The sequence below is a fragment of the Physeter macrocephalus genome, chromosome 18, assembly GCF_002837175.3.
Source record: "Physeter macrocephalus isolate SW-GA chromosome 18, ASM283717v5, whole genome shotgun sequence".
NCBI lineage: Eukaryota > Metazoa > Chordata > Mammalia > Artiodactyla > Physeteridae > Physeter > Physeter macrocephalus.
Genome location: NC_041231.1, coordinates 3,738,152 through 3,764,625, shown reverse-complemented (window position 1 = coordinate 3,764,625; position 26,474 = coordinate 3,738,152). Strand labels below are relative to the sequence as shown.

Below are 26,474 nucleotides of genomic sequence, written 5' to 3'. Positions count from 1 at the left end.
GTGTGTGTGCGCTAGCTTGCGCGCACCCCTCTTGTGCCCTGGTTCCCGTGTGCAGAGGACTCCCAGGCCGGCACGTGGTGGATGTGCAGAGGACACGGCCGGCGAGCGCGGGCTGGCAGCGTGCAGCTCAAGCCAGGGGAGGCTCGAGGTCACACTCCGGTGTTGTCACGCGGTGGGCGGGACACAGGTCAGCCGCGGGGGAGAATGTCGCGAAGCTCTCCTGCCACAGACACCGGCTGAGCGTGGCCCCCAGGCCCCGAGAATCTCCCTCCCGGCCTGTTAAAGAGGGTGCTGGGAAGGCCCTGGGGAACCCACAGGCCATCTTCAGGGGCCATAAGTGTAGGAAAGGCACCCCAATCCTGGGAGGGAGGCTCCTGCCCACAAGACGCCGCCCCTCCGGAAGGGTGATCACAGTGCCGTGTGGTGGGGGGCTGACAGACTGAACCACGGTGCCCCCATCGCCATCCAGGGGCTCAGATGAGGTGGACAGTGCGTGGTCTGGGTGGGTGGGGGGATGGTAATCAGAGATGGAAACTGACAGAGGAATGTCACTGAGAGGAGTGGGACCTCCCTCTGGTCCTGACCCCGCTGCAGCCGCCACTTGGGGGTGGCCAGGAAAGCCCTGGGTGCAGGACGCTCACTGGGCCTCCAAGGGGCGGGGTGGGGCCGGCTGGGGTCTCAGGACCTGACTGCCACAGGCAGAGGAGCGAGGGGCCCCGGGGCGGGGGGTGGGGGGAGGGAAAGGCCCTCCGGGAAGTGCTCCAAGCATGCCCTGAGGGAGGCTGTGCAGTGGCCTGGCACCTGGAGAGGGGACAGATAGCCGAGGGCCTGGGGCGGCTCTGAGCTCAGGACAAAGGGTGGAGGAGCAGCCCCTGGGAGCTGCACTGTCTGACCACAGGGACTGCAGGGCTGGGGCTGCAGGGCTGGGGGCTGCAGGGCTGGGGCTGCAGGGCTGGGGCTGCAGGGCTGGGGCAGCAGGGCTGGGGCTGCAGGGCTGGGGGCTGCAGGGCTGGGGCCTCAGGGCTGGGGCCTGCAGGGCTGGGGCTGCTGGGCTGGGGGGTGCAGGGCTGGGGCTGCTGGGCTGGGGCTGTAGGGCTGGGGGCTGCAGGGCTGGGGCTGGGGGGCCGTGGGCCGGGGGTCTGGGGGGGGGGGGCGGGGGGGCCGCAGGCAGCAGGGCTCGGGGCTGCAGGGTTGGGGCTGCGGGGCTGGGGGCTGCAGGGCTGGGAGCTGGGGGGCTGCAGGCAGCAGGGTTGGGGCTGCTGGGCTGGGGCTGCAGGGCTGGGGGCTGCAGGGCTGGGGCTGCAGGCAGCAGGGCTGGGGGCTGCTGGGTTGGGGCTGCTGGGCTGGGGCTGCAGGGCTGGGGCTGCAGGGCTGGGGGCTGCAGGGCTGGGGGCTGCAGGGTTGGGGCTGCTGGGCTGGGGGGTGCAGGGCTGGGGGCTGCAGGGCTGGGGGCTGCAGAGGGTGCTGAGCCAGGCCTGGAGAGCTCCCTGCCCCCAGCACTGTGGCCACCTCTTGCCCTCGAGCCATAGTCGATGAGTGGAGGGGCCCGGGTGCTCACTTCCCTTTATTCCCCACGTGACCCCTGCCTCCTGAGGACACGTGCGTAGGGGTGTGCGTGCACAGGTGTGAGGCTCATCTGTGGGGCGTTTCTGGGCAATCTGTCCTGGGCATTTGGAGGGACTCGTGCCCCTGGGGAGCGGCCTGGCCGCCGTTGCTGCGGCTCCTCGAGGCCCGTGCACCTTGCTTGTCTGGGGGACTCGCCAGACAGAAGCTCGCTTCTCACTCGGGCCTGCTCCTGGTCCGTTTCTGCGTCTGGGCCCAGACCTGCCTGGTGCCGGGGTGGAGGGGTCAGTGCCAGGCCCGGTTTCTGTCCTGGAGGCCGTCCTGGAGGCTGTGGAGACCCTGGGCCACGGCTCTGAATGACAGATGCCGGTGCCGTTCCTCCTGCTGCCCGGCTCCTGACCTGGAATCACAGGGCTCGGGCTCCGGAACAAAGGCAGCTGGGGAGAGGCCCTAGGAGCCCGCAGCCCTTCCCGGGTGGGAGCCGGGGCTCAGCGGGCCCCGCTGCGGGACCTCTGTCCTCCCCTGAGCCGAGGAGCTTGGGGCCCCCAGCATCGGGGCTCGGGGGTCCCATGGGGCCTGGCCCCCCACCCCTCGTCCAGCCCCGCCTGCTGCTCCTCCTGCGTCTGGGGGGCACAGGTCATCTCCCGGCTGCCAGCGGGCCCACTGCCCACGGGGAGCAGGAAGGAAGAGGACGTGACCCTGCCGGGAAGCTGTGACTGCTCGTGACACCGAAGGCCTGATAAAGAGATGCGCCCCTTAGGGGAACGTGTTTTCGATGCATATGGCAAAGAATTCATTTCCCATAGAAAGCAAAGGGCTTTGCAAATTGGTAAGAGCCACCCCTCGGCAGCGTAAAAAGGGGCAAGTGCAAACCCGAGTGGTCGGAACCGTTGAGACCGTGTCAAGGTCGTAACTGAAGCGGCAGCAACAGAGTCGGCAAAGTGTGAATGAAACTGAGGGGCATCCAGCGCTCCACATCCCTCAAAACCCAGCAGAGGTCGTGGACAGGCTGCAGTGCCGGGGGGAGCAGGTCGTCCTACGCTGCATCCAGGCGCCCGAATGCCAGAGGCGGCCCGAACTATGGTGGTCACCTCCGTGCCCATCGGGGAACACAGGCCACCTCGGGGAACGTCCAGGTCGGGCCCAGGCTTGGGAAGGGGAGTGCAGGGCGTCTCGGTCTGAGGCCACGGAGGGTCCAGCGGAGGGCAAGAGGGCAGGAGGCCAGGGGGCAGTGACCAGGACCGCGGCTCCCTGCAGCGTGGTGATGAGAGCAGAGGTGAATCGGCGGAGTGTCCTGTCCCGCGGGAGAGGCAGGGAGGCGGGCCGCGGGGCCGCAGCTGCGGGGGGAGGGGCCTTGGGCCTGTGCTGGTGTCCTGGGGAGAGCAGGGAGCTGGACACAGGTGTCGGGGGCACCTTGTCCAGGGGTCCGAAGGCCAAGAGGAGGGTGACGGGTGGGGGAGAGGCCTGTGGGACCTGAGGGCACCCTGGCTCCCCTGCCGAGGGGCCGAGCTCCTGCTAGGGTCTGGGGGAGGGACTCCAGGTGTCGCTGGCCCGGGAGTGAGGGCCCGAGGCCCATGCTGGAGGGGCAGAGGGCCAGTATGTGGCGTGGGGACACCACCTGGGGACACCCTCTGGCCAGCGACCAGGGAGCGTGGGAGGGCCGACGTTGGCCTGGGGTTGGCCCAAGACAGGTGGAGCGGGGGGCAGGAGCACAGGATCCCGGCGCTGAGTGAGGGGCCGGGGTTGGGTGCGGGAGGGGCCCTGCTGGTCAGGCCTGGGCGGTGGCCGGACGGGGTCTGAGGGCTCCCCTCGCCCCCAGGCCTCGTGAAGCTGGGGATTCACTGTGTCACGTGCCAGAAGGTGGCTGTCAAGATCGTCAACCGCGAGAAGCTCAGCGAGTCTGTACTGATGAAGGTGAGCTTGGGGGCGGGCGGGGGCAGGTGGGGAGCGCCCAGCGGGCAGGGCGGAGCCAGGCTGCAGGCGAGCCAGCCTGGGAAGGGGCTTCCTGCTGGGTCCTGCTGTCCCATCTGTTGAGAGGGCTGGCTGGCCTCGGTTTCCCCCGTTGGAATCAGGAGGAGACCTGTGTCTCTGAGCGAGAAGAGGAAGTGCCGGGTCCCAGGAGGCCTCGCAGCCCCTCCTCCTCCCCGCCCCCCCACCTCAGCACCGCACTCCGCCCCCCCAGCCCTGGTGGAGTCCGGTCCCCTTGGGGACTGAAGCAGACCCCACGTGACTGGAGGACTGCTGGGTGGGAGCAGACACTCAGCGGGGCGGGCCTGCCCAGGCTCTGTGCCCCGGCTGTGCTCATCTGTCCAAACGGCTGTCAACTCAGCGGGCAGGGGCGAGGGACGGAGGGGGAGCAGGCCTGGTGCTCCAGGCACACGGGGGCAGGAAAGCAGGAGGGCCATGGTGGGTGCCGGCCAGTGACACAGTGAGGACCCCTCTGGCCGCTGGGGGCATGGGGGTCCGGGGTGGGCCCAGCTGGGCAACCCTGGGGGATGCGCCACGGGCTGGTTTTAAGGGGAGGTGGCGGTCGTTTGGATGGGGTGTGGGCAGCGCTGGTGGAGGCTTGGCAGATTCCCATCCTGCCTTGGGCAGAGGCCAGCTTGGGGGCGGGGTCTTACGTGTGTTTGGGGCGCTAAGGTCAAGATGCCACAAGATATCTGAGTGGGGAGACAGGAGCTATCTCAGTGGAAGTGGACCTGGGGGTGTAACCGGGCCCCCCCCCCCGGCCCCGAAGGCCTGGCAGGGACCGAGCGCAGCTGGGGGAGGGGCAGGGAGGCGGCCCACGGGGTAGAGATGCCAGTGCTAGGCTGGACCTGCCCCAGGGCCCAGTGCTGCCCCCAGGAGCCCAGCATCCCGGGGGCTCTGTGACCCCACAGCCTGGACGGGCGGGTGGGCGGCGCACGGGTGGGGGGATGAGGCCGGCCTGCCATGACGGCGCCCCCTTCCCCGCAGGTGGAGCGGGAGATCGCCATCCTGAAGCTGATCGAGCACCCCCATGTCCTCAAGCTGCATGACGTCTATGAGAACAAAAAATATTTGTAGGTATTGCTGGGTCTGGAGAGCTGGGGGGCAGAGGGGGGCCGTCCCAGGAGGGGGTCTGAAGGACAGGCCATGGCGGTCACTGCTCCTTGACCGGGTCCAGGGCTGGTCAGCGGGGACTTGCAGAGCCACTGGCTTGAGGATGGGGCCTTCGTGGGGAGCGGACTTGGGGGAGGTGTCGAGGGGCAGGAGCAACTCAGGCCCTTTCTCCGGCCCCAGTGAGCCTCAGGACCCCGCCGCTCTGCCAGGGGCTCCCACGGACCCCTTGCCAAGCCCCTTGGAGCCCCCGTGTGCTCCCTCGTGGGTGGGGACCCCAGGCTGCCGACTGCACTGTGGCCGCGCCAGGCCCCTCACCGAGCCTGCCGTCAGGATGCTGAGCGTGGCTGACCTCCTGTCACCACCGAGGCCACTGAGGCTGGCGGACGTCTCCCCGCGTGGGCGGCCCCCCACGTCCCCCGCTGTGTGGCCTCAGCGAGCTCCCCTGGGCGTGTGGGCGGCTGCTCACAGGGTCCCCTCGGGGGAGTCAGCTCTGCCGCTGCCCCGTGTGTGGCCGTAGGAAAGGCCTGGCTGCTGGGCCGCGTCCCTCAGGGAGGGGTTCTGCGAGAGTGTTCCTCGGGACGGGCAGCTGAGCGAGGGGGTGTGGGCAGGGGGCTGGCCTGGCACGGTCCCCGCAGGCCCCCTGCCCCAGGGGCCCTCAAGGCCTCGGGCCCAGCCCTGACTGGGCCCCTGATGCAGGCTGGCCTTAGCCCCTGCAGCGCTGTCTCGGGCAGGCGAGGTGGGGGCAGGAAGTGGCCCTGGGGGAGCAGGGGGCCCGGGTTCAGCCCCAGCCCCTCCGACAAGCAGCGCCCGCTCTTGGGCCTCCCTCTCCTGTGCCAGCCAGGGACCCAGCGCCCCACGAATGCCCAACTCTGAGTGTTTAACTGCAGATGGGATGACGAGCCGCCCCCCGTGGCCCCGAGAGGAGCAGGGCACCGGTTACCGCGGGGTCGGGGTGGGGGCAGGTGGTGGACACTGGTGAGCTGAAGCCGCCCTCGGGACCGCTGGGAGGGCCACAGGCCCACGTGGGGACCCACCTGGCGGTGTCTTGATATCCATGAGTTTGGGGTACGGGCGGGTGCTGGGCAGGCCTTGCCCACCTCTGCACACAGGAGGCCGGTCACACTGCCTCCTTCTGTTCAGATACTTGTGGGGGTGCCAGGCAGGGGGAGAGGCCCCCAGGAGGGGCAGGAAGCAGGGAGGGGCCCGGACAGCAGGCCAGGCGGGGCGCAGCCGAGCAGAGGCGGGGCGACAGGAACAGGATGCCGGGAGCATGGTGGCCGGTGGCCGGCCTTGGTGCTGCTGGGCCCAGCGCCCTCCCGGGGGTCCCAATGCGGCCCAGGGAGCCTGGAGGCAGGGGAGCCAGGCGGGGGACCTCTGCCACCGAGGTTGGGGCACCGCTGGGCCTGTGCTGTGGCCTCCCACTCAGGAGCAGGGCAGGTCCCCTGGGACTGGCCCCGCCTCTGCTTGAACCCCACCCAGTGTCCCACCCTGCGTCTCCAGCCGTTTCCTCCCCCCAACCCCTCCTCTCTGCAGACAGGCTGCCCCCCACCCCCCACTCCAGCCCCTCCATTCCTGCAAGACCAGCTCCTGATACAGCCCCACGAGGCCCACACCCTCATCCTCGCCAGCCCTGGTCCCGCACGTCCCCTGTCACCCACCTCCCCTCCCCAAGCCACCGCAGCCCACCAGAACCACCCCTCCCTGGCTCCCACCAGGGGCTCCTCGGGTCCTGTGCTCAGCCCTCCAGGCCCAGCTCCCCTGAGGCCCGCAGGCAGCCGTGTCCACGTGTCTTGGACCACCCCCCGCCCCACCCTAGAAACCAGCCCCTCAGGTTCCACCCCAGGGAGGCTCAGCTTGGACACTGCTCACCGCACAGGGGTGAACCCGGGGCGCCATGGGAAGCCCACGCCTCCAGCAGCTCAGCCCTACCCTTCGGCATCACCCCAGCTGTGTCGAGCCAAGCTGGGGGCGTTCACCATCTGCCTTCTGGCCACACCCACCCAGTCCCTCGTCCCCCACCCCCGCCCCCCTATCTTCTGAGACCAGCTGTGCCCTGTCCCCCACGCATGCCTTTTTGAGGCCTGCCCTGCTGGCCAGGGCTCCCTGAGGGCCTGAGTGTCGGATGTGTCCCCCCTCCTCTGGGAGCCCAGCCCGGGGTGGCCAGGGAGGGCCTGGAAGGGCCAAGCCTCAGGCTCGCAAGAAAGTCAGCAACTGCAGTGCCCCTCTCGCCTTGGGGCCCAATGTGGCGCTGCTCCTCTGGACGTGCTTCCCTGGAGGCGGGTGGGGACCCCACCCGCTGAGGGTGCCCAGTGCCGGGACGTGGTGGAGGACGGCGCCGGGGTGGGGTGGTGGTCCACCGCCTCTGGCCAGCGGTGCCCTGGCTGGGTGAGCCCACCCGACGCCCGCCCGTCCCCCGCAGATACCTGGTGCTAGAACACGTGTCTGGTGGGGAGCTCTTCGACTACCTTGTCAAGAAGGGGAGGCTGACCCCCAAAGAGGCTAGAAAGTTCTTCCGGCAGATCATCTCTGCGCTAGACTTCTGCCACAGTCACTCCATATGGTGCGTCCCCTGCCCCTCCAGGTGCCCTGTCCCCCACCAGGTAGCCCCCGTCCCTGCAGGTGTGCCTCCCCCCACTCTTGCACTCCCCCCGTTCCCCCTGGATCAGGCAGTATATCCTCTACTGGTCCCCCAGCCCAGGGGCATCAGAAAGCTTTCTGCCAGGTGCCCACCCAAGTCTCCTTGGTTTTTTCAGGGGTCCTGGGGTCAGGGCACCCTCGGTCTGGGGGCCCCAGGTTGGCTTCGGCCCAGAGTAGGTGTGGTGGGGGAAGCAGCGAAGGGGAACGGGACCCCAGGGAGCAAAGCAGAGCTTGCCCTTTGCTGGCCGAGTCCCTGTCCTTTTATCCTGCCGCCGTCTGCCCCGTAGGAAACTTCCGATTGGCTGCTGGTGACATCACCAGGCAGCGCTGCCATTGGCCTCATGTTGTGAGGGCGGGGTTTCGGGAGGGGCGGCAGCTCCCACCCCTGTCAGCCTCAATCCCGCCTTCCTTCCCAGCCACAGGGATCTGAAACCAGAAAACCTTCTGCTGGACGAGAAGAATAACATCAGGATCGCAGACTTCGGCATGGCGTCGCTGCAGGTTGGCGACAGCCTGCTGGAGACTAGCTGCGGGTGAGCTGTGCCCTGGACCGGCTGCCCGTTCTCCATAGGCCAGGAACAGTGGCCAGGGGCTGCTGCCCCGGAAGGCCTGGCCCCGCGGCTGCCCAGCCAGCTGGCCCCGCAGCCCCGGGGCCCCCCAGCACCCCACAGCCTGGGCTGGAGGCAGGGCCCCGGCTCTGCTCCTGGCACCGTCTCCCCAGTGCAGTGAGGGGCTGCAGGCGACCCGCCTGGCCCATTACATCCCTCGGCTCTGTGGCCAGGCTCGGAAAGGCCGGTCTTGCCCTGGGAGCTCCCTCCCCTGCTTGGGAGTGAGGCTGGCATGCCAGCTTCCTGCTCCATGCACTCTCATGGGGGTGCCGGGGCTGGGACCCTGGACATGCCTCACGGTCCAGCCTCTGGTGACCATCTCCTTGGGCAGGGCAGGTGGGCAGACAGCCTGGAGCAGAGTGGGCCCCTGGGTCCCAGGCCTGGGCCTCCCCCAGGAGCATGCAGGGGGGATTAGGGTGTGAGGGAATCGGCACCAAAGCCCTGGGGCCTCCTGGTGGGCCTGAGGATCCCACAGTGGGGCATCGTCCCAGGCAGAGTTCGCGGTGGGGGGCGAGCAGGGAGGGCCCCTTCCTCCGTCTCCACCTGCTGCGGTCCTGGGGGCAGTCCAGAAGCCCAGGGGGTGGGACGGCTGGGTGCACGGTGGGTCCTGAGTCTCCTGCCCTGTGACTGCTGCCTTTGCCTTCAGGTCTCCCCACTATGCCTGCCCGGAGGTGATCCGGGTAAGTAGCCAACCCACCACGCGCCCCCACCCTGGTCCCTGTCCTGCCTAGGGGACCTCCCTGCCCCGGAGATCGTGGACCCCCAGGCCGGGGCCTGGCCGCCTGTCCCTGGCGCCGCCCACGGGGCCGGCTCCTCCCAGACGCTCCCCTTGGGCCCCTCGGTCCCCGCAAAGACCCTGGCCCTGCGCCCGCACCAACCCCAGTGCTGTCCGCAGGGAGAGAAGTACGATGGCCGCAAGGCAGACGTGTGGAGCTGCGGCGTGATTCTGTTCGCCCTGCTTGTGGTGAGGCTCCCCCCGCCCCCGCCCCCATCCCGCCCCCGCCGTCGGTCCGCCCCCGCGGTGACCCGGTCCCGCCGGCAGGGGGCGCTGCCCTTCGACGACGACAACCTGCGGCAGCTGCTGGAGAAGGTGAAGCGGGGCGTGTTCCACATGCCGCACTTCATCCCGCCCGACTGCCAGAGCCTGCTGCGCGGCATGATCGAGGTGGACGCCACGCGGCGCCTCACGGTGCGTCCCCCCTCCCCCAGAGCTCGCATCTGGGCGCACGGGCGCGGGGCGGAGGCCGCGGGCGCGCGAGGGCACAGGCGTGAGCGCGTGCCCGGCGTGAACGTGCGCAGGTGGTGGGTGCGCGCGCCCAGGGCCGTCCGCGCGCGAGTGCGGTCCAGGAGCGCGGACTCTCGCCGGCTGTCCGGGGCCTGCCCTGTACGCGAGAGTAGTTCCTCATGACCGACTCCAGTGGCCAGGGGGTGGCCAGGGTCCGAGGGAAGCCCCCGCGTCTGAAAGAAGCCCTAGCCAGCCGTCTCTGGTCTCCTCTGGGCTCGGTTCGTGCCGGGATGGCAGGTCCCCCGGGGAAGGGGCAGCAGGACTGCCCAGGAGGCCGCCCTCCGCAAGCAAGCCCCCCAGGTCAGGGTGGAGGGAGGGGCTCGCCCCAGCCTCCTGCTCGCTTGCACCTGCCCCCCTCCCGCACAGGTGGGCTGAGCCTTGGCTGCTTCCGCCCTGCTGTCCTCCCTCCGGCCTCCCGCCCGGAGCCGCGGGGGGCTCCTGCTCCCCCCACCTCCCCGCTCCCCCTGCCCATGCCTGCAGCCTCCACTCTCCCCAGCTCTCTCCTGTCTCTAGGGTGGCGTTTTCTTTTCCACTTGAGATAGGCAGGGTCAGGGCTGCTAGCCTGGAGCCCCCCGCCCTGTGCTCCCCCCACTCTCCATCCTCCCCAGCCCCTCCCCCTCCTCCAGGCTCTCCCTCCCCCTCTGGGTCCTCCCTGTGGCTCCGTACCTGTCCCCTCCTCCCCCCCTCCCCCATTCTCCTGCTCTCTCCACACTCAGGCCCCCACCTCCCTGCTTCTTCTGGCCTCCTAACGTGGCCTCTGCTCCTTCCTCGTACTAACGCCCTGTTTCTCTTTCCTTGTAGCTAGAGCACATTCAGAAACACATTTGGTATATGTAAGTAGCTTTTCCTCCCCTCATCGCCTGCTTTGCCTGCCGCTGTGACCTGAGGGCCTGCTAGGGAAGGCGGGGGGCGGGGGGGGGGCAGGGGGCCCAGCGCAGGCTTGCCTCCAGCCTCGGGCCACCCGGCCAGCTCTCGGGGGCCCCTGGGCCGGCCTGCGCTGGGCACATGCAGGACGCAGGAGGTGTGCAGGGGCTGTGGGCACAGGGAGAGCAGCAGGACTCGGGGGCCCCAGGAAGGGGAGGGGCGGAGGAGCCGCGGGCTGGGCCAGAGGTGAGTGACTGGTGGGGTGCCCTGTCACCCACAGAGGCGGCAAGAACGAGCCCGAGCCGGAGCAGCCCATCCCCCGCAAGGTGCAGATCCGCTCGCTGCCCAGCCTGGAGGACATCGACCCCGACGTGCTGGACAGCATGCACTCGCTGGGCTGCTTCCGGGACCGCAACAAGCTGCTGCAGGACCTGCTGTCCGAGGAGTACGTCTGGGAGCCGCGCCAGGGCGGGGCCGCGGTGGAGTCGGGGTGGGAACACCGCCCTCCAGGAACCCCCATCCACCCTCCTGGCGCCTCTCGCCTGCTGCAGGGAAAACCAGGAGAAGATGATTTATTTCCTTCTCCTGGACCGGAAAGAACGATATCCGAGCCACGAGGACGAGGACCTGCCGCCCAGGAACGAGATAGGTACAAGGTCCCAGGGTGGCCCGGCCCACGCTGCCCCTTCCAGGCTGCCTGGCCCTGACCCCCATCTGCACGCAGACCCTCCCCGGAAGCGCGTGGACTCCCCAATGCTGAACCGGCACGGCAAGCGGCGGCCTGAGCGCAAGTCCATGGAGGTGCTGAGCGTGACGGACGGCGGCTCCCCGGTGCCTGCGCGGCGGGCCATCGAGATGGCCCAGCACGGCCAGAGGTGCGTGCCTTCTGGGAGGGCCCAGCGCTCTGCCTCCTGGTGCCCCAGCCCAGTCAGCGACGGGGCCCCTCGCGGGCTGTGCTGGGCCTGGCCTGGGTCTTCTCTGCGCCCCCGGCCCTGGGGCTGGGCTAAGGCCACTGGGCAGGGCTGGACTGCATGGGCTACACTGGCTGCACTGAGCTGAGCTGGGCTAGGCTGCCCTGGGCAGGGCAGATCTGGACTGGGCTGGACTGAGCTGAAGTAGGTTGATCTGGGCTGAACTCTGGGCTGGGCTGGGCTGGGCTGGACTGAGCTGGGCTGGACTGGCTGAGCTGAGCTGGACTGGAGTACACTGGGCTGGGCTGGACTGAGCTGGGCAGGGCTTTGCTTTGTTGGCCTGGGTTAAACTGGGCTGGGTCAGGCCGTCCTGGACAGGACTGGGCTGAGCTGGGCTGGAGTAGATTAGACTGAGCAGATCTAAGCTGAGCTTAGCTGAGCTGGACTTACGTGGGCTGAACCGGGCTGCTCAGAGGTCAAGCTGTGTGCAGAGCTGCAGCCCAGTAGGCTTATCCCTGATTGATGCTGAGCCCACGTTTGGGTCACCTGTGGCAGTGCAGGGGTCGGGGACATGGAATTTGGGGGCAGGGCGGTGGGTGAGGAGCAGGTCTGGGCTATCCAAACAGACCCCCGCCCCCCCAGAGGAAGGAAGGGCATCTGGGTCCTGCAGAGCCTCTGCTGACTCGGGGCTGGCTGGGCGAGACTAGGCTTTCCTGCCCGGGCAGGGGCTTCAACCATCTGGGGACAGCCCGTTCGGCCAGGCCTCTGAGGAACTGCAGGGCTACTGGGCCACCATCAGGATTCAACTGGCTGCCCAACTCACAGGCCACAGCCCCATGGTGGTGCCAGGCCCTCCCCGGGGAAGCAGGCTGGCTCAGCCTCTGACCTGGGGTCCTGGCCTCCGGGGCTTCCTTCCAGGTCTCCAGGCCGCGTGGCCCACCTGCTGCGGGCTCGTGCACTGGTGTGGGGGGAAGGGAGGAGCAGGAGGAAGGTCCCTGCTGGCCGCGGTCCTGCCCTGATTGTGCCTTGTGTCCTGCTTGCTGGGGGTGCACCTCTCCTGCCGGGGCCCCAGGGAAACGGCCCCCTCCAGCGGCCCAGGCGAGAGGTCACCTCTCTCCAGCCCACCTTTCCCGAGCCTTGTTCTGGCTTCCGGCCCAACACCTGCAGGGCAGCTTGAAGGCTCGCCAGCCCTCCCCGCACCAGCCGCCCACACCCCGCACGCCGCAGCTGCCTGGGGCAGGCGCAGGCGTAGGCGCAGGGCCTGGGCGTGGGAGGCCTCCCGTCGTGGCTTCTGCTTTGCCTTCCAGGCCTGGACGCCGGGGGTGCCCGGGGGTGGTGGGGTGGGCTCAGACGTGAGCCGTCCTTCCCCTGGCACTTCCCCACCCGCTGCGGCTTCTCAGGCGCTGCCTCCTCTCTGGCTGGGCCACTCGTTACCACAACAGGCCACACCCGCTGGGGCTGGAGGGGTCCCGGGGCTGGCGGCAGCGCTAGGCATCCTCCAAGGCCTGGCCAGGCCACCCTGCCGAGCAAGTCACCGGGGCCGGGTGTGCTACGGCCCTGGTGCTCTCCTGCCTGACCCCCCCACCCCACGTCTGTGCGCCCTGGCCTGGGGCCAGGTGGGTGGTGCCCAGCTCGGAGCTGTGTGGAGGTCTGGCCTCCTGGACCGCCTGGTGGGGCTGCGTCAGTAACTTTGTTTTCTCGCTTTGTTCCTGCTGTAGTAAAGCAATGTTCAGTAAAAGCCTGGATATCGCTGAAGCCCACCCCCAATTCAGCAAAGAAGACAGGTATACACCCTGCCCACCCATCCCCCGCCCCCCAGCCCCAAAGACAGCGGCGGGCCTGGTGGCAGGGCTGGGCCTGAGGTGCATCTGGCCCTCTCCCCTTTGGCAAGGGAACCTTCCAGCGAGCCGGGGAAGGGCCCGGGTCAGGCTAGGCTGACGCCCAGGAGGAGGAGCGGGGCTGCTGGCTCGAGGCCCACGGCTGGCCCCGAGAGGGGCCGGGCGACCCAGAGACTCTCCCTGCCCGGGCGCCTGGGCTGCAGGCTGTGAGGTCCCTTCCAGCCGGCCCTTGCCCCCGCGGTCAGTGGGCCTCCGTGGCCCTCGTTAAGCTCCCCTGCCCCATCCCACGCTGGCCCATATCCTGGGGCCACCCTGCTGCCCGCAAGGGCCGGGGTAGACGTGGCAGCCCCAGGCGGCTGCAGGCTCCCTAGGAAGGGGCTGGAGGTGTGCCGGTCCCAGGGGTCTCTGCCCAGGGTCTGGCCTTCCGCAACCCCCAGCCCCACCCCTGCAGGGCCTCCTGCCCGGCGGCGGTGACAGCGGCGGGGCCTCGCCCGCCCCCGGGCCCCCTCTGACTCGCCCTGCACCTGCCTGCGCCTCACCCTCTGCTCCGCGCCCTGGCCGCGCTCGTGCTGGCGCCGTCCTTTCGCAGCTCAGTTTCCAGCGACCGCCTGGTTAGGCCGGAGGGCGTGCTCGCGGCTCCTCTCTCTCTCTCTCTCTCTCGCTGCTGCTTCTCCGCTTTCCTTGTGCCGAGCAGCAAGCTCGTGGCTGGCTTGTGGCTGCTGGGTGGGCACCAGCTGGCACCGACCAGGCCCCCAGCCCCGTTCTCAGCATCTGGAAGCTTCGGGCCCGGGCCCGGCTCTGAGTGCAGTCCTGGACTCGGGCAGGCTGGGTCGGGGGTGCTGAGAGCAGGGTCAGCGCTGCCCCCGGCTCCGGGCTGTGTCAGCTCGCGGGGTGGGAGTCGTAGGGTCATCGCCACGGGGCCCCAGTCCACAGGTGCCGGGGGACCGGCCGGCGTGGGCTCAGCTCCGGCCCGAGGCCCAGGGGCCAGCTGCGGTGGGGGCAGTGTGGCCCGGCTGGCGGGTGGGCGGTGTGGACGCCCTTCACTCTCTTCTGTCCTCTTCTCTCCCGTGGCTGCCTCGACCCCTCCGGTTTCCTTGCTCTAAGGATGGCAGGTGCCGGCGCCCAGGGGTGAGCGGGCGTTTCCTTTCCCTCGAGGCCACGCGGGGTGGTGGAGCGAGGCCCCACAGGCCTGGCCCTGCCCCGAGAGGTGTCCAGTTCCTGCCCTGAGGGGGCGGCGGCTGCATGCGTGTCTCCGCTGGGCACGCTGGGCCGGTGGCCTCTCTCCGGCCAGGCCCAGGCCAGGTCTGCAGGCCAGATGGGGCCGGGGTGGACCGTGTCCACGTCCCTGCTGACGCCCGTCCCAGGTGCTCGTGGTGTGAGCGAGGGGAGGGCCGTGGGCGTGGAGGGGCAGGGCTGGTGCCAGCTGGTGGCCCACACGGCAGGGTGTGAGGCGCCGGGCGGAGTGTAGGACTCGGGGCCTGTGACAGCTCAGCCTCGGGGTTCAGCTGGGCTGCCTCAGGGCACCGGGGCTGGAGTCGGCTCACGGGAAGCCCTGTGTCCTCTCATCCCGGGCCCCGAGAGATCCTTGCCGAGGGCTCCTCCGTGCCATCCTGGACCTGGGGCCTCGGGCCTTGGACACAGAGCACCTTCTGCGTGGGGGGGAGAGGAGTCCCACGGTCTCCAGCTGCACCACTGGGGCTCTGATGGGGCCCCCAAGGGGCGGTGGGCTCTCCTGGGCCTGGTGAGAGGCGGGGTGGGGACAGCAGGACAGCCCCAGGCACGGCCAGGCGTGCCGCAGGCTGGGGCAGCCTCGGGGCTCTCAACCAGGGCTCCAGGCCTCCTGGAGGGTCCACCTGAGGGGAGAGAGAAGCCGAGAGCCGGAGGCTCCTTCCTGGTCTGAGCCCGCCCTCTGCACCTGTGTCCCCAGGTCTAGGTCCATCAGCGGCGCTTCCTCAGGCCTCTCCACCAGCCCGCTCAGCAGCCCCCGGGTAAGTGACCCCGCCCCAGCTCCGTCACCAGCGTGCACCCGGGTGGGGGGCGGCTCGGTGGGCCCCCCCAACCCCGCCTGCTGCTGGGGCCGCCCGCGTGGTGGCAGCTGCTGCTCTGTGGGCTCCGGCTGCCTTCGCTAACTGCACGTTTTTTGTTTTGTTTTGTTTGTTTTCTCGTGTGTTCTTTTCTTTTGTGGCGAACGCTCCCACCCCCATGCCTGCCTGCCCTCGCTGGTCCTGCCTTGGGGTCCCCGGGTGCTGTGTGTGCATGCGGGGCGGCCGGGGCATGCACTGGGGCCGCTTGGCCCTCGGGGGCCCGTGCGCTCTCCCTCTTGCCCTCTGCGCTGCCCTGTAGCCTGTTAGAAAGTTTGTCTTGCCTCCCCCGCCCCCCGAGCTCCCCTTTGTGGCCTGCCCCCCGGCCACCTCCGCGGAGCCCGAAGCTGGCCGGAGCGCCTCGCGGCCCGGACACGTCCTCCCTCCACAGGCCGCCCCGCGGCCCAACCCCAAGACCCAGACCTTGCCGAGCAAGGCCAAGCTGACCGACAAGCCGCTGCAGGGCACCAAGTCCAACCCACTCCCGGCTGGCACCCAGGCCCGGCCCCTTGTTGCGGGAGGCCTCAGCCCCCAGCTGGCCCTGAGCCCGGGCCCACCCACCCTGCCGGCCCCTGCCCGGCTCCCACCCACCGGGACTGAAGCAAACACCAAATCTGTCCCCACCATACAGGTGACCCCTCACCCCTCTCCGAGGGGCAGTCCCCTCCCTACCCCCAAGGGGACGCCTGTGCACACGCCCAAGGAGAGCCCGGCCGGCACGCCCAACCCCACGCCACCGTCCAGCCCCAGCGTGGGAGGGGTGCCCTGGAGGACACGGCTCAACTCCATCAAGAACAGCTTCCTGGGGTCACCCCGCTTCCACCGCCGGAAACTGCAAGGTGAGTGTGGCAGGACACGCGGGGTGGGCGGGGCTCGGGGGGATGGGGGCGGGGGCCAGGGGAGCACTGCCCGTCCTGGCGAGCGGGGCAGGCGGGGGCCGGCTTCAGAGGGCCTTCCCCTCCCCCTTGGTGGTTTATCCTCCCGAAGGCGCTGGCGGGAGCTACCCCCGGTGTCCCCGTGTCCCCACGCCTGCCCGCTGTGTGTCGGGGACCCCACAGTGCAGGGATGTCTGCCCGGCGGGTGCCGTCTTGGGACCCTTCCTGGCTCCATCGTTCCCCTTTGGCCCAGGGGCCTGCTCAGGCCGGGCTGCCTGAGCCCCACAGAGAGCGGGCCAGTGGGCGGGCATGGGTGGGTGTGGTGAGGAAGCCCACGGGGCTGGGGCAGTGGTAGGCAGCCTGCCCCTGTGTGCTGGGTGCCGAGGGTCAGCTGGTACCTCCAGGCCACCAGGCCCCACCAGCCACCCAGCGCGGCCGACGGGCAGTGCCATCTATCCCGGGACAGCGGGGCTGGTTGGAGGCCAGAGACGGTGAGGCCTGGTTTCAGCACCAGGAGGCAGGACAGCTCCCTGTGGCCCGAGGCTCCTGCGGCCGCGGCGGGCAGGAGCCGGGAGCTGACCCGTGCCCGTGGGCGCTGGAGACAGTGCCGTGGCTCCCGAGACCCCACCCGCGGTGCAGGCGCCCAGGTGGGGGAAGGGTGGAGTGGTCACCACACTCTCCTCGTCCTTCCCGTGTGCAGTTCCGACGCCCGAGGAGATGTCCAACCTGACCCCGGAGTCGTCCCCAGAGTAAGTGGCCCTGCCCGAGGTCAGGTGTGACCTGGCGCCGCCTTCTTGGTGCGTGGGGGTCTGTGACGGACCCTCCCATGTGTCAGGCCGGGGGACCCACTGAGGGCTTTGGGGCCCCTCAGCGCTGGGGTCTCTGTGTCTCCACCTCGAATGCCAGGCCCGGGGCCAGGGCCTGGGCGGTGAGGGAGCTGCTCTTCCCACATGTGCTCGGAAGCCACAGCCGGGGGACCCCACCCGCGGTGCAGGCGCCCAGGTGGGGGAAGGGTGGAGTGGTCACCACACTCTCCTCGTCCTTCCCGTGTGCAGTTCCGACGCCCGAGGAGATGTCCAACCTGACCCCGGAGTCGTCCCCAGAGTAAGTGGCCCTGCCCGAGGTCAGGTGTGACCTGGCGCCGCCTTCTTGGTGCGTGGGGGTCTGTGACGGACCCTCCCATGTGTCAGGCCGGGGGACCCACTGAGGGCTTTGGGGCCCCTCAGCGCTGGGGTCTCTGTGTCTCCACCTCGAATGCCAGGCCCGGGGCCAGGGCCTGGGCGGTGAGGGAGCTGCTCTTCCCACATGTGCTCGGAAGCCACAGCCGGGGGGTGCCTGGGACTGGGGGGGGGGCAGGGGAGAGCACAGCCACGCCTCAGTCCACACCTGCCGAGAGCCCTGGCCTCCACGTGGGGGAGCGTGTGGGCCCCCAGCCCTTGGTGACCAGGGATGCGGTGCCTGCAGGGGGGGGCCTCCACCAGGGAGGGGCGCTGGGCAGTGCTGACTGGGGCTTCCCAGGGTGAGCCCAGCCCGGAGTGTGGCCGGACACCTGGCGGCTCCTGGGGATGGAGGGTCTCAGGGAGGAGGTGAGGAGGAGGGCCTGCCGGCGGGAACACGTGTCCAGGGCAGGGTGGCCTTGGCCAAGGGCAGGACAGATCAAGCCCCCGGCTCACCATCCTGCAAGGGCAGGAAGCAGGGCCTTGAGGCGATGGGGGTGGTGCTGCAGCCCAGCCAGATGTCTGGATGCGAGTTCCGTGGGTCTGGGGTGAAGACCCCAGAGAGGCCCCAGCCTTCGCTCCCCACCGCCTTGTGTGAACGTGAAGTGGACACAGGGCCGGGCCCTGTTGTGACCTCACCGGCAGCCTTCGGCCCGGCGGGAGAAGCCGCCGTTACCCTGTCGTCGCGACCCCACATGGGGCCGGGGACAGAGCGGGAGCGGGCGGGGGCGGAGCTGGAGGGCAGCCAGCCTGAAGTGTGGGGTTTCGGGATCCCCGCGATCCCGCCATTTGTCTCCCTTCGGTCACGGTCTCCTGCTCTCATCAGAAGCTCCCGCAACCGTATTTGTAACAGGATTGTTAGGTTTATCAGAAAAGTCAAAAAAGAAACCACCCAGAGCAGCTGACCCCACCGTGCAGGTGGCCTGCAGCCTCCCCTGCCCGTTCTCGAGTCCTGGAGGCCTCGTCCCCCTCCCGAGGGCCCCGGCCAGCGCCGCCACCCGGTGCGTGTGGCTGACGGGAAGGAGCAGAGGGAGCAGACGGGTGGCCCTGGGGGGCCGCTGCACCCCCAGCACCCACTCCTCCCAAGGATGTGCTCGCCCGCCCTGGGACGTCCCCTCCACCGGCGGCCAGCAGCCTCGTGTCAGCGGAGCGTGTGCGTCCGCGTGTTCCAGAACCGGCCCGTGCCATCGTGGGGCTGGCGGAATCAGGGCGGCTTCTCCGTCTCGGTGCCGAGAATCCCTTCCTCTCCAGGAGCCTCAGCCTTTGCTCTCAGGACCTTCCACCGAGCGGACAAGGCCCGCCACGTCCGGAGTCTGCTCGTCACCACGTCTCAAAGTTGCTCTCAAGAAGCACACCCAACCTTTACCAGATGGGCCCAGTTGACGCCCAGACTTAACTGTCACAGGCCTTGCCGGCTCACCCGGGCTGCTTGCAAACCAGACGCCAAAGTACAGCACGGAGCTTTCCTGTTGCTCTGTCGCTTCATGGAGGGAGGAGGGGCCTCAGAACCGCCTCCCGGCCCACATCCTGGGCTCAGGCCCCAGTGTGGTGCTGGGGTGAGCGGCGCGGGCGGCCCGCACCCCAGAGCTCTGAGCACGCCAGCGGCCACAGAGACGGCAGGATGTGGGGAAGGAGGCGAAGGTGGTCAAGTACGGCGTGGCGTCGGGAAGGACGTGTGTCCCCGCGGCTCTGCCTCCGCCAGGTCTCCGGGGCCGGCTCCAGCCACAGGAGCGGACGGCCTCTGTCGGCAAGCTGCCTGCTGCCGCCGCATCGCCACGGGCTGGAGGGCCGGCTCTGGAAACGGGCAGGAAAAGGGAAGGCGCACGGCAGGAAACAGCAGCCGAGCCTCAGACCCCACGGCTTGTGCTGCCAGTGCCGCCGGAGCAAGACACCGGGCCTCACGGACCGGCCCCGGTCCAGCCTGAGCTGGGCGCGTCTGCCAGCGGGGCCCTGGCCATGTCCGCACGACGGCTGCCTGGCTGAGAGCGACAGTCAGCGGTCGCTCCCAGCGGCACGTGGCTCGGGGTCAGGCCCCGTGCTCGGCCCGGCCGGGCCCTGCTTCAGGGTGTCGGCCAGCGGTGGTCAGCTCAAGGCCCAGCTGGGGCAGGATCCTCCGCCGAGCTCGTGGGGTCGCGGGCAGGATTCAGGCTCCTGGCCACGCGGGCCTCGCCGTCACATCCGTCCGTCCCCGCCGCGTCCGTCGGCTTCGTCAAAAAGAGGTGGAGACCCGCTCGCCAGACGGAAGTCCAGCCTTTTAGAGACCGAGCTGGCACGCGACTCCCGTCACCTTCGCCCCAGTTCTCCTGGTCAGGAGCAAGTCCTGGGCCTCGTCCACACGAGGGAGGGGCCCGCACAGGCTGAACCCCGGAGGCAGGATGGTGGGGCCAGCGAGGGGTCTCCCCCACACTGGTGTGCGCCGTAGGGCAGGGCCCGCCGCAGAGAAGGGGGGCACCAGAAGCAGGGCAGAGTGACGAGACCGGAGGATGAAGGCGTAGAGGGCAGGGAGGCGTACACGTGACGCCCGTGAGATGAGGGGCCTCGTGTGGGGGGGCACTGCCGGCCTCGGCTCCCCTGGGGTGGCCCCTGCCCTGCCCCGTACAGCGGCTGGGCCCCCAGGGGTCGAAGCGACCACTGTGTTCCACAGAGTGACCTGGGCTGGGGCAGTGGGGCTGCAGGTGGCCAGGTGGCTACCGGTCCCCAAGGACAGAGGGTGGTCCGCCAGGGGGAGGGGCAGGGAGCATCCGGGGCCCCCCAGCCCCGGTCCTCTGCACTGTGTCATCCCTGTCTCTCCTGTACATACCTGTGCAGGGGTCCCCGGCCTGCCCCCCGCCCCCAACTCCTGCTCCCCACATAGCCCCAGGCGGGGCACTTTTCTCCGGGAAGCTGCAGGGTCGCAGCTTAGCAAGTTACCCCGAAACATGGTGGCTTAAACAGAGAGGAGCGAGGCCGGGGGTCAGGGTGGGCTGAAGGGCAGGGCACCCTAACCCCACCCTCCTTTCTTTCTTGGTGGGGTTCCGGTGGGCGCAGCCCAGGCCCAAGCAGGCAGGGGTGGTTGGGGTGAGGTGTGAGGCCGAGGGCTCTGCGATCCGCATTAGGGCTGTCGGGTCAGGGTCAGGGTCAGGGCAGGGTGGAGGGTGGTCAGGGTCAGGGCGGCGGGGTCAGGGCGGGGAGTCGGGGCCAGGGTAGGCTCTAGTTGGGACAGCAAGCCGGCCCGCAGCCCAGAGGGGAGGCTCGGGGCTCGGCTGGCGTATCCTGACCTGACCAGCCCTCCGCCCTGCCCCCAGGCTCGCCAAGAAGTCCTGGTTTGGGAACTTCATCAACCTGGAGAAGGAGGAGCAGATCTTCGTGGTCATCAAGGACAAGCCGCTGAGCTCCATCAAAGCCGACATCGTCCACGCCTTCCTGTCGGTGAGCCTCACGCCCTGGGGTCACTGACCCCGGGGACCCCAGCCTGGGCAGGGCCAGCGGAGCAGGCACACTGGGCGGGAGACGGGCTGTGCACAGGCCCAGGACGGGGCGGGCCTCGGGGCGGGGGGGGGGGCACCTCACTGAGATGGGGGTGAAGCACGGGCGGCTGCGAGGCAGCGCTGAGGAGGGGACTTGAGGCCTCGACACAGAGGGGAGGGGCCTCTGCTGGGCCTGGTGGATGCGCCCGCGGCCTCAAGGACAGTCCCCGGGGGGCTGTGTGCCCCTGTGTGTCCTGTGTGCCCCTGTCCACTCCCACGTGCTGCCGGCCTCCTGCAGTCCCTCGCCTCCCGCTGGTGGCTTTTGAGGTGGGCTGTGCTTGGGCCTTGGGTGGGTCCGGTCTGTCTTTGCTGGGACCTTTGGGCGCGTGGGGCAGAAAGCCCTGAGCGCTGTCTTCCAGAGTCACTCGTGTCAGGAGGCCTCCCCCGCCCTGCCCTGCCTGGGGCCTGCCTTGTGCTGGGCCCCCCGGGATCACAGGTTAGGGGTCCCTCGGCATCCCCACAGCCCAAGCCCGGGCCCCTGCCTTGGTATGGGCGGGGCCTGCCGGGGTGGCAGCCTCGGCCCCCGCCCCCGCCACACACTTGGCCCCCCCGCCTTCCTGGGTGCAGCCAAGTTTCTCTTAGGGCCTGGGGGACAGCTTGGCGCTCCTCCCAGAGGTCTCCAGGAACCGGGAGGGCTCAGCACCAGGCGGGGACTTCGGCCCTGTGCCGGGTGTGGGCACCCTGGCCCCGCCGAGTCCCCCCCCAGCCCCGCCACTGCAGCCTCTTCTCCTCCGGGCCCCGGGTCTGGGCCTTCCCCGGAGTCCCCCAGGCCTGTCCTGGGGCACCAAGATTTCCCCCGTGACGTGGACTCAGCCCCTTCTAACGGGCAAGCCAGCGCTGTGCTCTCCCAAGCAGCAGAGCCCCGTCCTGGGGGCGACCCCTCTGAGGCGCGACGGCCTCCTGGGTTTGTTTTGCCGGACGCTTCCCTGGTCGCCGTGCAGCCCAATCACGCAGAGGCCCCTCGCCTGCGCCTGGGGCCGCAGACCCCGGAGCCAGCAGAGCGGCGGGCGCTGTGGTCAGCGGTGCCGGGGGCCTTGACCCCGGGGGCTCTGTCTCAATACAGGGCACGGGCTCTAGCCCAGGCCTCGCTGCCGCCTTCGGGGCCTCCAGCTGCCCCCTGGCCTCCCCGCCCACCGCTTAGAGCCCTGCTTTCTGCTGCCACGTCGCGACCCATCTACGATCCGTGTGGAGCTCCGTCTGGCTGAGGCTCTTGGGGGGCCAGTGCCGCTGGGGCCTCGGGCGGCGGCCGGCTCCCTCCCCCGCTGGGGTTTCCTCTGGCGACTCCAGACGAGGCCACGCTCACGCCACCCACTGCCCGCAGATCCCCAGCCTCAGCCACAGCGTCATCTCCCAGACGAGCTTCCGGGCCGAGTACAAGGCGACGGGGGGCCCGGCGGTGTTCCAGAAGCCGGTCAAGTTCCAGGTGGACATCACCTACACCGAGGGCGGGGCGGCGCAGAAGGAGAACGGCATCTACTCCGTCACGTTCACACTCCTGTCAGGTGAGCTGCCGGCAGAGGCCGAGGGCGGGGCTCCCGAGGGCGGGGCTCTGGGCCAGCCCTGCCCCGCCTCACCCACCCACCCCCTCCCCCAGGCCCGAGCCGCCGCTTCAAGAGGGTCGTGGAGACCATTCAGACCCAGCTGCTGAGCACACACGACCAGCCTTCTGCCCAGCACTTGTCAGGTGAGGGAGGGGCTCAGCTCGGGCCACCCTGAGGGCTGGCGACGGGGTGCAGCCCCTCCGCCTGCACCCCCGGGAGCAGGGCCCTCCCGGCACAGCGGCCGGCCGTCTCTGCACACCAGGGGGGTAGGCCCAGCACGCCACACTGAAAGGCGCCTCTTGTCCACTGTAGACCCCCCCCCGCCAGCTCCAGGACTAAGCTGGGGTGCTGGGCTTAAGGGCCAGAAGGTGGCCACCAGCTACGAGAGTAGCCTCTGACGCTGGCAGGTAAGGTGTCCGGCCCCGCCGCTGGGGCAGGGAGGGGCTGCGGGCAGGTCCTCTGCGAGAGCCAGACTGGCCCCGAGGAGGCACCCTGTGCCCACGCACACGTCCAGCGGCCACCTCCTGGCCCTGGACAGGCCCCGCAGGCCCAGCACCCAGCCGAACGGCTGGACCCCGGGGCAGCCCGGCCCCAGGCCAGCGAGAGCAGGCTCTGGGAGAACTGACCAAGGTGCCGCCGGGAGCCCTGCCACCCTCAAGGGCCCCCTCCCCCCCGTAGCAACTCTCCAGGGCTGTGGGCCTGGTGCCCACACTGGCTGGCATGTGAGGGGCTGTCCGCCACCCACCCTCCCCCTGGTGGGCAGGACAGAGGGGCCCTGAGGTCCAGTCAAAGCAGGGGCTCCCCGGCTGGGCCTAGAGGGGGCCACACAGCAGCGGGGCTGCCCAGGCCTGCAGGCGCCTGGGGCCCGGGAGCCTGAGGGTCTGTGCCGCTCGGCCCCTGGCGGGGAGCGGCTGCAGCCCTCTGGGTGCGGGTGAGCCCCGGGGGCACGTGCATGAGCTGTTAGGGAGGGCGAGTGGCTCGCGTGCGCTCAGCGGGAGCTGCCGGCTCACCACGAGGCCTGTGTCGGGGTGTGGGGTCTGGGGAGTACAGGGTCCAGCCCAGCCCCACCTCTCAGAGCGCCCCCTGTGGCCAGCCGTCTGTGCTTCTGTGTAGGGTCCTAGAGGCCAGACCGGCCCCACCATCCACCCCGCCCCTGCCATCCTCATTCCATCGTCTGTGTTTCACCCGCCCCCCTTTTCTCCCCCAGCGTGTGCCTCACTGCCCTATTGGTGGATTGGGGCTGGAGGGGCCCCGACACCCTGGCCCTGGGAGCCAGGCTGGCCCGGGGGCCGGTGCCGTTAAGGCCTCCGCGTCGGAGCAGGGCAGTGCTCATAGGGGGAAACCGAGGCTGGGGAAGGACAGAGCTTGTCCAGGGAGGCAAGCAAGGGGCCTGGTGTGCCGCCCAGGGGACAGCCGTGCCTGCACCCACCGCCCAGCGCCACGGTCCCTCTTTGCTCCTGGCCAGGCAGAGTCCCACCCTAAGGGGTACCATTCTGTCTGTCGGCGAATTCTAGGTCCCAGGCCCAGCAGTAAGCAGGGTGGACACGGCCCTTCTGCAGGGCCCCATCCCCGTTTTAGCCCTGGGCCCAAACCCACGTCCCCGGAGACCGTTGGGTGCCTGCCCTGGGCCGAGCCCGTCTCCCCTGCCTTCCTTCGGGGAGCCCTGGGCCTGGGGAGCCCACTCTGGGATCCCAGCCCATCCCTTGGCCCCGTCCCCGGGCCTCCCTGAGGGGTCAGCCCTCCCCAACACCCTCCCCCCCATACTGGACACTCTTGTCCAGCAAGCTCAGTCCTAGAGCCACTGGAGGAGGGGGCAGAAGCTGGGGCCCCTTGGGCACCAGGCCAAGAGAGCTGGTGGCCACTCCAATAGGGCCCCCACACAGCCCAGGGAGGGGTGGCCCCAGTGAGGGCCGTGAGGCAGCCGCCCTCCACCCCAGGCTCTGCTGCCTTCCCTACCCCCAGCCCGAACACTGCCAAGCCCAGCAGAGTGGGAGAGGGTCAGGGAAGGGGGTGCCACCGTGAGTCGAGGGGCGAATGGGAGCCTTGCGGCCACGTGAGTCACAGAGTGGCAGGGTGAGGACACGGAGGTGGCCAGCATAGACCACAGCCAGAGACCTGGACCTCTCAGCTCCAAAGCGTGTGTCCTGGGCCCAGAGGGCAGAAGGGAGGGAGGGCCAGGCAGGACCCTCCACTGCCCAGGAGAGGGGCCCCACTCCAGGCTGGCCCTCTGCTGAGCCCCTCCTCTCTGAGCCCCCCACTCCAGGCTCTACCCACCTGAGCCCCACCCCTTGGCCACAGCCCCTCAACCGCACTCCAGGCTCTGCCCCCTCCCCCAGGGCCTGGCCCGAGGCTGCACGCAGCATCCAGCTTGAGGTCTGAGCTGGAAGCCTTTTTCACACGTCTCCTCCCCCCCTCTCTCCGTTCTGTGCTCCAGACACCACTAACTGTATGGAAATGATGACGGGGAGGCTTTCCAAATGTGGTAAGAACCCCTCACGCTCACCTGGGCGCCCCCCCCCCAGCCTGTCACCCCCACCGCTCAGCCCTGCACCCCCTGCAGCCTGCTCCTGGCCGGGTGCTGCCCCGGGATCCCTGTGTACACGAGGGGCCCGGACATGCACACGTGGCCTCGCTGGCCCCCAAGGCGCCCAGCTGTGCCCAGCCCCCCAGCCCCTGCCACGAGCAGCCTCGGTCACCCTCCGGGGGGGGGCACAGGCCTGGCCCTAGGATCAGGGCAGGCCACGGAGGGACCCCAAGGCTCAGAGCAGGAAGGGGTGCCCAAGCGCCAAGGCCAGCAAGCGTCCCACGTCTGGGTCCTGGCCGGGGGTCAGGGTGGCCCCTAGTCCTTGGGCCGGAGGCTGGCGTCAGGCCCTCTCTGCCCACTGGAGGGGGGCGGGGAGTGGCTCCTGCCCAGGCCCTGAGCTGCCTGGACGCAGGTGCGCCGCCCGCCCTGCCGCAGCTGGCGGGGAGAGGGCCCTGCCCGTTCTTGCTCAGGTGGGGGCCAGGTTTAGGAAGTAGAACTGAGGTGACCCCAGGGCCCCCGGGTGGGGCGGGGCCCCGCTTCTGCTCCCTCCTTCTTGCCCTCCGGACATGCCCTCTGGGACCAGGGCCCCCACTGTGGCTGCCTGCCCAGTCCCGCTACACCCAAGCTCCATGCCTGTCCACCCACCCATCCATCCGTCTGTCCGCTGCTGGCCTCTGTGTCCACGCTGTGCCACCCGGGCTGGCTGGGGGCCGGGCTCCAGGCCTCCTGGGAGGAGTGCGGCAGGCACGCTGGCACCAGCCTCCCCGGCCGCCAGCCCCAGGGTCCTGCTCGGCCCCGGCCTTTACGCGTCTGTCTCCAGAGCTGGGCCGGCCCGCTGGCCAGGCTGCAGGGCTGACTGGGAGGCCGAGGCTGAGGTGGAGGGAGGGCCGGTCCTTCGGGAGGCCTGGCGAGGGAGGAGGGTGCCCACCGGCCCCAGGTTCCGCCCTGCAGCCCAGAGGCCTCGAGCCCCCACCGGCCGCCTGCCCTGCTTGCTGCCGCGGCCCCGCTCACCCACTCGGACCCCCTCACAGGCCTTTCGTTCATTCGTCTGTTGTTCTCTCTCTTCCCTCCCTCCCTCCCTCCCTCCTTTTCTCTCTTTTCTTTTTTTCTTTTGTCTTCTGTTCTGTGCACCCAGGCAGCCCATTGAGTAACTTCTTTGACGTAATTAAACAACTTTTTTCAGACGAGAAGAACGGGCAGGCGGCCCAGGCCCCCAGCACGCCCGCCAAGCGGAGTGCCCACGGCCCACTCGGGGACTCCGCGGCCGCTGGCCCCGGCCCTGGAGGGGACGCCGAGTACCCAGCGGGCAAGGACACGGCCAGGACGGGGCCGCCCGCCGCCCGCCGAGAGCAGCCTTAGACACATAGCCCCCTCCCCCTGCACGGCCCCGACAGCGGCCCCCAGGCCGCCTCGCCGCCCGCTCGCCGCCCGCCGCCCGCCCGGTGTGGACCCGGGGCCGCGCCCGTCTGTCCGTCTAGACTGTTGTGAAGCCGGGGAGGAAAGGAAAGGGGGCACCGGGGGCCCCAGCCGCGGCTGGGCCGCCCGCGCCCGCTCTCTCTTTCTCTCGCTGTCTCTCTCTCTGCCCGTCTCTGACAACGCCACTGTTTCCGCTCTGATACCAGGAATTATCCCGAAAAGTTAACGTGTCATCGCCACGAGGCCGTCCTCCGCGCTCTGCACCGGACACCGGCTGACCAGGCAGCTGCCGTGGACCTGCCCTCTCTCCTCTGCTGCTGCTGCCGCCCTGGGCACTGAGGCCCCGCCCGCCCGCCCGCCCGCCCGCCAGCTCTGCCCAGTTTCAGCTCCGCATGGCCACGGGGAGGAGGCCCCGGCCCCGAGGGGAGGCCGCCTCGGGCCCACCCGACTGGACGCGCGGTGACCAGCGCCCCCGGCAGGTCCGGCCGGCCTCCGGGGCAGGCCCAAGGGGGCGAAGCAGCCGTCTG

General features: G+C 69.9%; 1 protein-coding gene across 3 annotated transcripts in view; it reads left to right on the top strand.

Annotated features, from left to right (window-relative positions):
* BRSK2 (BR serine/threonine kinase 2) overlaps positions 1-26,243 on the top strand; it is a 62,320-nt gene extending 36,077 nt beyond the window's left edge. Inside the window, exons 2-20 of one of the 3 annotated variants that reach the window (XM_024117571.2) lie at positions 3,383-3,477; positions 4,519-4,604; positions 7,064-7,204; positions 7,698-7,814; positions 8,536-8,569; positions 8,785-8,853; positions 8,932-9,078; positions 9,976-10,007; positions 10,319-10,483; positions 10,590-10,687; positions 10,763-10,913; positions 14,715-14,775; positions 15,500-15,707; positions 16,444-16,492; positions 20,245-20,368; positions 21,788-21,968; positions 22,061-22,150; positions 24,442-24,489; positions 26,154-26,243. In XM_024117571.2, the coding sequence (XP_023973339.1) occupies positions 3,383-3,477; positions 4,519-4,604; positions 7,064-7,204; positions 7,698-7,814; positions 8,536-8,569; positions 8,785-8,853; positions 8,932-9,078; positions 9,976-10,007; positions 10,319-10,483; positions 10,590-10,687; positions 10,763-10,913; positions 14,715-14,775; positions 15,500-15,707; positions 16,444-16,492; positions 20,245-20,368; positions 21,788-21,968; positions 22,061-22,150; positions 24,442-24,489; positions 26,154-26,173 (1,916 nt within the window). In that variant the 3' untranslated portion in view covers positions 26,174-26,243. Of the gene's footprint in view, positions 1-3,382; positions 3,478-4,518; positions 4,605-7,063; positions 7,205-7,697; positions 7,815-8,535; positions 8,570-8,784; positions 8,854-8,931; positions 9,079-9,975; positions 10,008-10,318; positions 10,484-10,589; positions 10,688-10,762; positions 10,914-14,714; positions 14,776-15,499; positions 15,708-16,443; positions 16,493-20,244; positions 20,369-21,787; positions 21,969-22,060; positions 22,151-22,319; positions 22,497-24,441; positions 24,490-25,666; positions 25,891-26,153 lie in introns of those variants that run through there. The other 2 variants (XM_024117569.1, XM_024117570.2) reach the window with 2 other exon arrangements.
* Positions 26,244-26,474: the final 231 nt, after the last annotated feature.